Source organism: Polypterus senegalus, chromosome 7 (assembly GCF_016835505.1).
Source record: "Polypterus senegalus isolate Bchr_013 chromosome 7, ASM1683550v1, whole genome shotgun sequence".
Lineage (NCBI taxonomy): Eukaryota > Metazoa > Chordata > Cladistia > Polypteriformes > Polypteridae > Polypterus > Polypterus senegalus.
In genome coordinates, this window is record NC_053160.1 from 86,058,943 (window position 1) to 86,071,844 (window position 12,902).

At 36.1% G+C, this 12,902-nt stretch overlaps 1 protein-coding gene across 8 annotated transcripts in view; it reads left to right on the forward strand.

The window, feature by feature from the left end:
- The window catches only part of LOC120532692 (dmX-like protein 1), a 315,909-nt gene that overhangs the window by 278,011 nt on the left and 24,996 nt on the right, over positions 1 to 12,902 (forward strand). For all 8 annotated transcript variants that reach the window (XM_039758971.1, XM_039758975.1, XM_039758976.1 and 5 more), the window contains 2 exons: positions 3,254 to 3,375; positions 7,192 to 7,333. In XM_039758971.1, the coding sequence (XP_039614905.1) occupies positions 3,254 to 3,375; positions 7,192 to 7,333 (264 nt within the window). The remainder of the gene's footprint in view (positions 1 to 3,253; positions 3,376 to 7,191; positions 7,334 to 12,902) is intronic.

Genomic DNA, 12,902 nt, shown 5'->3' on the forward strand with positions numbered 1-12,902 from the left:
CCGCTGGGCCTGGGGCTCTCGTTAGGGTAGAAGGAAAAATGGATGGGGCAAAATACCGTCAAATTCTTGAAGAAAACCTGCTACCCTCTGCCAAAAAGTTGAAGATAGGCAGAATGTTCAGCTTTCAACACGACAACAACCCGAAGCACACAGCAAAATTGACCACACAGTGGCTGAAGGAGAAAATACCGAATGTCCTCGTGTGGCCCAGTCAGAGCCCAGACCTAAATCCCATTGAAAATCTGTGGAAAGATTTGAAGATGGCATTCCACCAATGCTCACCTTCAAATTTGACCGAACTTGAACAGTTCTGTAAAGAAGAGTGGGCAAATATTGCTCAGTCTAGATTTGCAAAGCTGATAGAGAAGTATCCCAACAGACTTCAAGGCTGTCATTAAAGTAAAAGGTGGTTCAACAAAATATTGACATTGGGGGGTGATCTTTTATTAAACTCTGTATGTCTTGTTTTTGGTTTTTTGTAATTTTTCTGAACTGGAGCTGTGATATCTTTCACTTGGATGTTATAGGTTGCATTGAGTAAGTAAAGCTGGGAAGAAATATTTCTGTGTATGTTTTCATTTTAAGGCTGTAAAGCAAGAAAAGGGAATATTTCGAAGGGGGTGATTTTTTTCTGTACCCACTGTGTATATAATAAAAATAAATCATGTATTTGTGGTCTTCAGGACAAAAACAACCTAGAGGCTACCTATCAGTTTTACTATATTGGTGGAACTTGCAGAGGCATCAGCTAAGTGGGCCAGGACAATGTGTATCTTGTCCGAGACGGATGTGTTAGTTGAATGTAGCTGTGGCACAAATTGAGCAGAAAAGGTTGGAACCTATCTCAGGCAAACATATGGTATCTTGTTGTGTGAATGTACAACATACATGCACCACAAAGATGAATTTGTCTGCTTGGGTTGAATGAGAAGTGAGGTGCATGTTGCTCCTACTTACTGGTTGCTCAGCAAGAGCAATCCTGCCCCTTTAGCGTTGGTCATGCTCCTCTTGGTGCCAAACCCAGCCACCTCTCTTTACCCTGTAACACTGGCTCTAACACAATCCTGTCTGTTTTCTTTACCTCTCTTTAAGTTTGGTTTTCATGCCTCTCTTTCTTATCTCTCAATCTGATCATCTCTGCTTCCTGCTCAGGCTTCTTTTATACTGCTAGACATGCAGGTGCAGTGATTGCTGACTCTGGGGCATTAACAGGGCAATCAGCTGAACCGTATACATGTGAATTTGCAATCAGCCGATCACCACATCAGCCTCCAGAGCCACTTCGCCATACTGCAATGCACCCTCGCACCCCACTGAAGTCCTAGCATTTCATATTTATTTAAAATGTGTATTGCCATGGACCTCTCTCTTCGCATGCTGCAAGCAGTGTGATACCTGGTAAATTCTGCTGAGATTCCCAGGCAGCCCTAACTAACGCTGTGTGCATCACCACTAGATAGCTACATTGATGATCTCTCTGGGCTCTTCACTTTGTTGTTTTTAATATCAAGGAGAGTAATAATTTTGCTCTCATATGCCTTTTCATTATTTTAATTTTGGTTTGATTTTGTGGTGGAACTTTTCAATAAAGTGCTTAATATTGGAGGTCAAACTGTTTTATTATCATGCTGATATTATATCTGGAACATGCAGGCCTGGGAGATTTATATGGTTGGAATGGGCACTGGGCTCCTCTCGTTCCAATCTCTTTACTCAGACTTCTTGTTTACACCTTTTTTCTTTTCGTTTACATGTAGCTTAGATCTGTCTTCAAGGCATGTATAATCTGTCTTCCTGCTCTATTACCATTCCATCCTGTTGTTCAATTTGGCTGTGTTCTTGGCTTCTTGAGTCAAGCCTATTTCTGATATTTATGCTGTCTTATGATGCTGTTGCTATGTCTGTTCCAATAGTATTGAAATTGGCTCCCAACATTCTCCACTTGCTCTATCCAATGCTTTGTGTTAGCATACTTGTATTTTTACAAGTGTTAAATTCACCTCAAACAATCCTAGTCATCAGCACATACAATACTGATTTGTTCACAAAACATATTTCATAGCAAGATTGCATTTTTCACCAAGTCTGGAGTTTGACCTTCTGTAAATTTTGTCTGCTAGCACCTTAAGGACTCATCAACTTCTGTTGGGGCTAACCCTTCTGTAGTTGCCCTCTGGTCATCCATCTTGCTTCCATTGTTGGTTTTGTAGCCTCGGAAGTCATAATGCCAAATGTATAACATAGTGGTGTGGTATTCAAAGCAACCAAGCTTATTGATATTATCAGTATTTTTTTGCTGTTCATTTGCTTCATGTTTTTTATGGACTTTTTTTGCTAGTTTTGACTTAAGAGTTCATGCCTTCCTTTTTGACAATGAGTTTTTCCTCCGCTGTTTTGGTTTTGATGCCTGGTAATTTTGTCTACCAGTTCTGACTTGTTTCCTGTCCTTTTGACCACAAATTCCTTCAGCCCCTATCTAGTTAAGAAAGAAAATATTTTCACCCCAGGTCAATCCTAATTTCAGTGAAGTTTTTGCAGGGTGTTTGTTATAATGTTACTATCAGTTGCAACAATTTTTACCCTATTGTTTTCTCATTGTTCATTGTCCTTTTTTTGCTTTAAAAACTTAATACTCTCTTTAGTTCTTTTACATCCTCCCCCAATGCTTTTAAATTTTCAATTTTAAAGCATTTTCTATAAATTATAATTTTCTCACACTGTTTGGCAGTATTTCATAACCTGTGTGTCCTGTACTTATAGAAGAAGATGACAAAGGGTTCCCAGAGTTTGTTTTGGGGATGAATGCCAGGAGTTTTCACTGCTGTGTATTTGGCTTTGCTAGTGAAAAGGCTAGTAGCTTGACCACTGCCATATGTGAAGCATATTCCATTCAAAACAGCAATGTCAGGCAATTTAGAGCCCACTTAAGGACTAAGACTGTTTCTGCCTCTTCATCAGTGTCACGTATCGCTCTGTAGCATGCCTTATCTTGTCATGTTTTTGGCTTCAGTGGCACTTGAAAAGGTCTTGTTTAGGGGCACACAGTTCTCTGAGTTTTATAAAAAAGTATTATATGGCAGAATATTTTGAATAATTAAAGAATAACAATACTGAATGAGTATTGCTACAGGACAGCTGTGTCAAGCATCAATCCCTAACATAGAGATAAGACCAAATTCCTAAATCATCAATAAACGTATGAGTTAAGTACATTTTTGCTTTAAATATTCAATAGGTCTGTTTTTCTTTTCAGGCAAATCGCAATTGCATAGCAGTTGCTTCAGCACATGACATTCAAGAGCTTGATATTTCTGCAATTTTGGCTACCCAGATTTTAACGTGGGCTGATGATGAAGTAGATATGGAAAATAAAACGTAAGTTAAATTATGCGGTCTTAAATAATACTTATTATAATCCCTTTAGCACCAGTTTCAAAAATCTGAATTCCATTTGAGCATCCCTGACCCCTAAGAACATAATGCCAGACCAACAAAATGTAGAAACATAAAAACATATTGGAGACAGCCCTGATGAAACAGTATGGTGGTATTTAGTGCTTTTTTATGTCCAAAATCACTATTATAGTTTGAACATCTTCATAGTGATAGGTCAACGGAAGTACATGAGATCTTGGCAGTGTTCAAGAAACACTGTTATTATTATTGTATTATAATTTTAATGTGTGTAAGCAGGTCCAATCAGGATTTTTTGGGCCAGTACCGATTACTGATTTCATATTACTAGAATTGACCGATTCCAATACGAATTACCTTTTTTCTTTCATTTATTCTTTTATTTTTTTTCCCCACTAACCTCCTGAATAATCAGAAATTTAGGAGACTAATATTTTATATCAGGGGTCCTCAATCACGGTCCTGGAGAGCCGCAGTGGCTGCAGGTTTTTGCTCCAACCCAGTTGCTTAATAAAAAGCATTATTGCTAAAGTAACACCTCTGCTTCACTTTAGTGATTTTGAGCCCTTATTGCTTAATTTTGTCTTAAACAGCTATTTTAATTGCTCCTTATTATCAATAACATGCAAATGACAAGAGAGAGCAGCATTTCTCCATTTAGCTTATTTACATCTGTGTGTATTTATCTGCACTATTGGGTTTAATTAAATACTTGGAAGAAAAATGAAGAGAAAAAAGTGAAGGACTTAGAATTACTCGTCCATTTTAGCCTTCAAATCATTTGCATGATAGAAAGGGAAAGAAAATCTAGGATATGACAATGACCTGACATAGCAGAGTTAATTTAATTTCATAGCTTGTTAGTGCTTTATTGGCAAGAATTGCTTTCTAATTAAGCAACCAGGTCAGAACAAAAACCTGCAGCCACTGCGGCTCTCCAGGACTGGGATTGAGGACCCCTGTTCTATATTAAAGTGGTACGTTTGCTTTTAAACTGCAGCTGTTTGATTTTATTAACAAAATGAAATTCTGTAGGCTTTTTTATTTAATGACCATAAAAATACAAAAATTAATGAAATCTCCTTAAATACAGTGCATCCGGAAAGTATTCACAGCGCATCACTTTTTCCACATTTTGTTATGTTACAGCCTTATTCCAAAATGAATTAAATTCATTTTTTTCCTAAGAATTCTGCACACAACACCCCATAATGACAACGTGAAAAAAGTTTACTTGAGATTTTTGAAAATTTATTAAAAATAAAATAATTGAGAAAGCACATGTACATAAGTATTCACAGTATTTGCCATGAAGCTCAAAATTGAGCTCAGGTGCATCCTGTTTCCCCTGATCATCCTTGAGATGTTTCTGCAGCTTAATTGGAGTCCACCTGTGGTAAATTCATTTGATTGGACATGATTTGGAAAGGCACACACCTGTCTATATAAGGTCCCATAGTTTACAGTTCATGACAGAGCACAAACCAAGCATGAAGTCAAAGGAATTGTCTGTAGACCTCTGAGACAGAATTGTCTCGAGGAACAAATCTGGGGAAGGTTACAGAAAAATTTCTGCTGCTTTGAAGGTCCCAGTGAGCACTGTGGCCTCCATCATCCGTAAGTGGAAGAAGTTCGAAACCACCGGGACTCTTCCTAGAGCTGGCCGGCCATCTAAACTGAGCGATTGGGGGAGAAGGGCCTTAGTCAGGGAGGTGACCAAGAACCCGATGGTTACTCTATTAGAGCTCCAGAGGTCCTCTGTGGAGAGAGCAGAACCTTCCAGAAGGACAACCATCTCTGCAGCAATCAACCAATCAGGTCTACGTGGTAGAGTGGCCAAATGAAAGCAACTCCTTAGTAAAAGGCACATGGCAGCCCGCCTGGAGTTTGCCAAAAGGCACCTGAAGGACTCTTGGACCATGAGAAGCAAAATTCTCTGGTCTGATGAGACAAAGATTGAACTCTTTGGTGTAAATGCCAGGCGTCATGTTTTGAGGAAACCAGGCTTCGCTCATCACCAGGCCAGTACCATCCCTACAGTGAAGCATGGTGGTGGCAGCATCATGCTGTGGGGATGTTTTTCAGTGGCAGGAACTGGAAGACTAGTCAGGATAAAGGGAAAGATGACTGCAGCAATGTACAGAGATATCCTGGATGAAAAACTGCTCCAGAGCGCTCTTGATCTCAGACTAGGGCGACGATTCATCTTTCAGCAGGACAACGACCCTAAGCACACAGCCAAGATATCAAAGGAGTGGCTTCAGGACAACTCTATGAATGTCCATGAGTGGCCCAGCCAGAGCCCAGACTTTAATCCGATTGATCATCTCTGGAGAGATCTTAAAATGGCTGTGCACCGACACTTTCCATCCAACCTGATGGAGTTTGAGAGGTGCTGCAAAGAGGAATGGGTGAAACTGGCCAAGGATAGGTGTGCCAAGCTTGTGGCATCATATTCAAAAAGACTTGAGGCTGTAATTGCTGCCAAAGGTGCATCGACAAAGTATTGAGCAAAGGATGTAAATACTTTATGTACATTTGATTTCTCAGTTTTTTTTATTTTTAATAAATTTGCAAAAACCTCAAGAAAACTTTTTTTACGTTGTCATTATGGTGTGTTGTGTGTAGAATTCTGAGGTTAAAAATGAATTTAATCCATTTTGGAATAAGGCTGTAACATAACAAAATTTGGAAAAAGTGATGCGCTGTGAATACTTTCCGGATGCACTGTATATACTTTTTTTAACTAATTAAACATGAACATAAAATATTTATCAATAATACTTATAGCATAAAAACCAAGTTTAATTATTTTCATAATTCATCCATCCATCCATTATCCAACCCGCTATATCATAACTACAGGGTCACGGGGGTCTGCTGGAGCCAATCCCAGCCAACACAGGGCGCAAGGCAGGAAACAAACCCCAGGCAGGGCGCCAGCCCACCGCAGTCTTCTCACAATTAAAATCCATAATTCTGATAAAATGTTGTTAAGGTGTTTATCAAAAATCTACAAAACTAACAAGCTTAAGAAGTTTACAATTAAAAATGATAAATTTGGCTTGTAAGCTAACAGGCCTGTTGTTTACTAAGCAATTAGAGCAAATTATTTTTTAATCTGCTTTATTCTAAGCCGAAATTTAAACTGCTGTACTAGACACAATCTCACTCACTGTCCACAGTCAGATGAGGTGTGTCAATTTTAATTAAATGACAAAATGAAAAGGTCTGAATTCATTAAACCAGGTTTTCTTTAAATTTTTGCTGAAGGCTCTCTTTTCTTCAACTCCAACTGCAGCAGAATATCGTGCAATGTATTTCCTCCATTTTTCTCCAATCTAAGGATGACTACAAAGGTTCCCTTGTCCTTTACTGCATTATTTTTAATGTAACAATATTCCAGCATTTTCTCTCTCTTTCCTAAAGTCTTTCTGACTGCTCTCTATTTACAGGTGGTTTCAGCAGCAAAACTACAGTTGCATTGCCTTAAGTACCGTAATATTTTTCATGAAGGTAGCTCTACAAGTACATACCATATTACCATAAAGTCTGGAGAAGCAGATGCTAAAAATATAATTTTTTTCTGACAATTAAAAAGAAAATTGTCAAATTTAGATCAGCTGCCGATCAATCTGAGAATCACTAATTTAAAGTGTGTTACATTTCAAATATGTCACCAGTTTAAATAAATATGAGAAACTATCTTAACTTTCCATCATAGCTATTAAAGCAATATTTTGATTTTTTTTTTCTTTTCTGTTAAAATACAAATAGAAATGATGATTTCTTGGTTATTCATGCCCGTGAAGATTATGCGTCTGTGCAGGGCACTACTCCATATACTCCTAGTAGTCCTGGGACACCAATTAACATGCCTTGGTTGGGAAGCATGCAGACAGGAAGAGGAGCATCAGTGGTACGTATTTCTTTAAAGCATCAAAATTGTAATTTTGTCATACTATACAATGTAAAATGTATTATGTTGTACTATGGAAAATTTGTTACAGGTTTTGCTTATGATCTCAATGTATCTAAAAAAAATCACGCAACAGTAATAATAGCTGTGTGGTATGAATATGAACCCTACAAATTGCAGAAGTAGTCTTCCCAAAACAATTGTTTATTATCATTTTTTAATTCTTGATGGAAATCTTGAATTAAATGTAAGTGCAATAATAATAATATGATAATGAGAATTATGAGCATGAATTACAACAGCACCACATAAGATTTCATATTTTCCCCATGTCTGCATAAGTTTTATTCTCATATCCTCTAAATGCATATGTGATTAATTGTCATATCTGAAATTTGCCTTTTGTGATGGTGGATTTTTGCTTCAGGGTGCCTAGAAATGAAATGACATCCAGTCTAGGGTTAGTGTCTACTCTTTTCATAGTTTGGATGCTGTGGTAGTGGCCGTGGGATGGAATTTGCACTGCTATGAAATTCAATAGGCAAGTGCTGGTAATGCAATAAAAGAAAAATAACATTAATTAAAAAATGAGTTAATGTTGCATTCAACACTTTTAATATACTTCAGTTTTGTCTTTATAGGTCAGGCTACTTGAAAGTGGATGTGTTGTTTTCAATGGCTGTTTAGTACTGGATTCTCACCGTTAAGCACCATAATCCCATAGACATTAGACAGAGAAATGCCATATGCGCTGCTGTCATCTTTTGCTAAATGAATAGCAATCTTTTTAATGCCCAATGCTTGCTGGGATAGGCTCCAGCTTCCCCGCAACCCAGCTCAGGATTGAGGTTTTGAAAATGGATGCAGGTTTAAGCACTTGTACGTAGCCTTTATCACTGACATAAAGTAAAATTTCTTACTGTACCATTTTATCTGTAGAAGAACAAAATCAGTGAAAGACATGGTGTTTGTAGGGCTTTATGATGCACTTCATATTCCACAGGTTCATAAAAGTTTTGTCTGCGGTCTGTTTTTAGTACAGTTCTCCATCTTTGTTGTTATTTATTTATTTATTTATTTTGTTAAGCAATTAGACATGTGTATCAGTCCGGATCTTGGTTTAAGCTGTTACACTTAATTTTTGACAGTGCCAAATAGTGTTTTATCTTGTCACTGTTAAACATTGCACAGGAACAACTGCATTTAATAAGGGTTCATTAAGAAAGGTCAAGATTACTAATGGTACCCATTTTGTAAGGGTCATAGCAGGCTATATAATCTGGATTTAAATATTTAAGTGGCAATGCAGTAGGGCTGTCAGATAAAATGTCTTTATTCCAAAATAATTCAAATGTATTTAAAAAGGTCTTATTCAAAGGCAAAAGCTGATATTCGATTATAAAAGAACAGTTGTTTGTTTTTCCTGCACTAATTTTGGCATTGAATTACTGCAGACACACTCTGCAAAGCTGCAGTATTTTGCAGATCTGTTTTTGCACTCCACTTTCATGATCAGCCATTTTGTAATTATGAATAGTTGGCTTGTTACCTTTATTAGTAAAACTTACAGCCTAGACCCTTTTACAACATAATGTTTTTTTGATCACACAAATATACCTGGAGCAATTTTTGTAAATGCTTTGCCAGTGTCCTGGAAAAGGGAAGTAAACAAATTAATTATAGTGAAGAAAGCATAGTCAGTGGCTATTTAAACTAGAAAAGAACACTGGGTTTGGAGTAGCCCATGTTTAAAAGTAACGTACGGTATCAGAGAGTAATACTGGTTTAAAAAAATACAACATTTTGAAATTACAAAGCAAAAGAAATAAACATGCATTGAATAAACTAAAAATTGTGTATATTTGTAAAGCATTAAAAATAAAATAAATCGTTTGTAGTTCCAGAACATGTAGTTGCATAGAGCTGTAACGTTAAAGCAGTAACAAAACCTTACTGAATCCAATAGGTGGGAAAAGAGTCTCATATACTATAATTGTACAAGAAGGGCCAAAGCAGACTGTACTTCCTAAGGAGACTCAGGTCTATTGATGTGTGCAGAAAGCTGCTAGAAATATTCTTATCAGTCCATAGTAGCCAGTGTTGTGTTCTAAGCTGCAATCTCCTGGGAAGCAACCTGAGCTCAGAAGATGCACAATGCCTGAACAAATATTGAATGCCATCTTGAAAAATCCCCTCCATCCCTTCCATGAGGTACGTTCTTGGAGCACTTTTAGCCACAAGCTCATTCCATCACTGTGTGTTAAGAGGCGCCTCTGGGAATCTTTTATGTCAACTGCTGTCAGGAAATTCAGTGCTTCCTCCTGACGTACTCTATAAGTTCATTTTGAAATTTCTGTACAATATACAGTACATTTATATATTTATTTTATTGATTGATCGATTGGTTGTATTATTTGTTATAAGTGTCTGTATCCTTGTTTTTTATATTTCTTCTGCTTTATGCCTCTGAACTTCCCCTTTGGATTAATAAACTGTATTCTATCTAATATGATAAATAGAAATGTGTTTATTTAGGAACAGGATGCAAGGTCAAACATCCACAGTCGCCTCAACAGTTATTGTAACCTGTAGTAAAGAAGAGTATATAAGATTACCAAAAAAAAATACCTTCTGGTGAATTACCTTAATCTTGCACTGACAAAACAAGAAAAATCCAGCCCTTATTTAAAGTAATTTTATTCTGAGAAAAAATATTCATCATCAAAAAACAATTAATTTAAATAGGGCATTTCATCTTTGTGCAGACGCACAGCTAAACAAATGAAGGCACAGTACATTGTATATCATTGTGTTGTCTAACTGACAACAGAGCAGAAGAGAAGGTTACGTACATATTGGGTTATTAGCGCATCAAAGAAAACTACATATTTTTACAAGGCAGAGATGCTTTACTTTTACAGAGCTAACTAAAAAGATTACAATATGCAAGCTTTCGAGGCAACTGAGTTGCCTTAAAAGCTTGCATATTGTAATTTTTTGGTTAGCCAATAAAAAGTGAAATTGTGCTTGGCTTTTCTCTACATTCATACCCTAGTATTACTTTTCCAGAGCTGTAAATGAGAAAAAAAGTCTTATAGGTTTTTGATTTTTCCCTGAAACCCTTTATGTATTACTTGTTTCTTGCTGGACCTATTATAAGCCATAAAAAAGTTTTAAATCAGTTATGTTACTCCACCACCTGAATGCATTGCAATTAGTGAAGTTTGTACAGGCAGATAACTGCAAAAGTGAGAAAGAAAGCTTAGACTATCAAAAAGCATTCTAACTGTTTTTAGTGAATCTAGTCATTTCACTCTGCTCATAAGCAAAAACTGAATCTGTTTTATTTACAGACAGCTTTTTTATTCATGATAAGTATAATTTTTAAATTTAAATAATAAATGTAAATAAAATTTCGAATATTATGCCCTATGGCTGGTCATAATTGAAAAACATTGTTTGTTACTAAATTTCATTTGAATGCTAGTTCTTTTGCCACAGTCAATCTTTTTGTTTTTTTAGCCTGCTGTCTTGGTAGTATATTCTCCTCAGTACTCTTTTTCCAATTGTCTTCAGAATCTCCTAATGTTAGAGGTTAATATCAGTCTTATGACAAGTGGGAATCTGGGAGATACATAAATGTAACATTCCAGTAAGCTAATTAAATTAAGCTAATTCATTCCAGTAATTTCAGTGAGCTGATACTCTCTTTCAGCACACTGGTAAAGCTTTTGAAAGCTAAAAAATTAAAAATATATAAAACTGGATAATCATATCACAAGTACACTCCTTGTTGTACAGTATAACAATAACGCTGTTCCTTAAATTATACAAATTATATGCTGATAAATGTATTTCAGTGTAATTATTAAACACACTTCTCTATATAAATGTGTACACTGATTTATTTATTTGTTCATTAAACCCTTAAACAATTTCTTTTATAATTTAATTGGCAGATAAGAGAGTACAATATAACTTTGTTGTCACTGAAGTTTATGTTTAAGTCAACATGGGTTATGTTTCTTACTTTATAAGCATCAATTTAATAATTAGATGCTTGTTTTCACGTCACCTGCGCAGTGATATTTCAATTCTATTTGTAGTATTAGTGGTATTGTAGTGGTTTTAGTATTAATTGTAGTTTTAGTTTTTATTTTATAAAATTCTTATTTTTATTTTGCTCTAGTTTTCAGTGGAGTCAACAATTTTTATTTAGTTCTGTGCTTAAAATTTTAGTTTTTATTTAGTTCTGACTTTTTTTTTACATAATATTAGTACAATTTTAGATTTTTTTTCTGTTGCAAGACTACAGATACCTGCCTACACATATTTCAATGCAAGTTATGTTTCAGTCAACAAAATACACTCACAGTTCATAATGCCGTTAAACACAGCTTGACTATCAATGACCAAACAGATTAAGTGGCCTAATGAGTACAGTCAGCAAGATTAAATGATTCAAACCAAGAAACAAGCCTGTGCAAGCACGTTGCTGTTAAGCTATAAACAAGCATGCATTTCGAGAGATTTATTCATGTTGCAATGACGTCCATTGCACAGATAGTCACACAGTGAAAATATTCGCTTGATCAGTATACTGCTGCTGGATTATGTGAATTTCCCCTTGGGATTAATACAGTGTCTATCTATCTATCTATCTATGAACACCTGTAATGCAGGTGCACACTCCGGGTCCTAGGCACTATGAAAGGCACCAACAGACTGTATGTTTACGAATTCTGCTGCCAGTACTGAAGCAGTGACGTGCGGTGAGGTTCACGGCTGGTGAGACATGGACTCCTTCAGAGTCAGATTTACAAATATATGGTAGCATGCACATTGACTACTGGTTATATTTAATATCTCATTAGCATTCTTTACACACACATAGGTAAGGCACATATTTGGCTAAGAAAGAACGTCACATTTATAACGGCATTGCAATTCCTCAATTATTACTCATTCAATACAAATGAAAGTATAGAGTAAAGAACAAAAAAACATGGATTTCAATTTTGACCTTAATTGAAATATTTAGTTGTTTTTGAAAGCTTTTAATTCCGTGGCTTTAATCAATGTTAACACAGACTGTTCAACAAAAGGATAACAAGAAAAACAAAAGAATATTTTATTTAATGTCAAAATTTAGTTTTTAAATATTGGATTTTTTCCCTTCGTCTGATCCTATTTTTTTTTATAAAATTGAAATCCATGTACCTATCTCTTTCCATGAAAATCTCTGTCACTTTCTTGTAAAAGTCCTCCTTATTTTCCTTTAGTTTTAAAAATCTTAAACTTCCATTTTGGCAGTCTGTCACAACAAAAAATAAAATCAAACGAACCGCTGCAGTGCACTTGACTTTCTGATATCTAACTTATTGGCATCTGGAGCATCTGCATAGAACAACAGCAACAAGCACCTGTTGGGCTGATATCCGCCCCCTTCGGAGCGGCACGGTCTGCCTCACCTTCTGCCTTTTCACTGTGGTTTTATGTCCGATCAGCAAGACTAAATATGTCACACACTTTCATTAAAGATATTAGCCAGACTGTGGAAGTCAAAGTG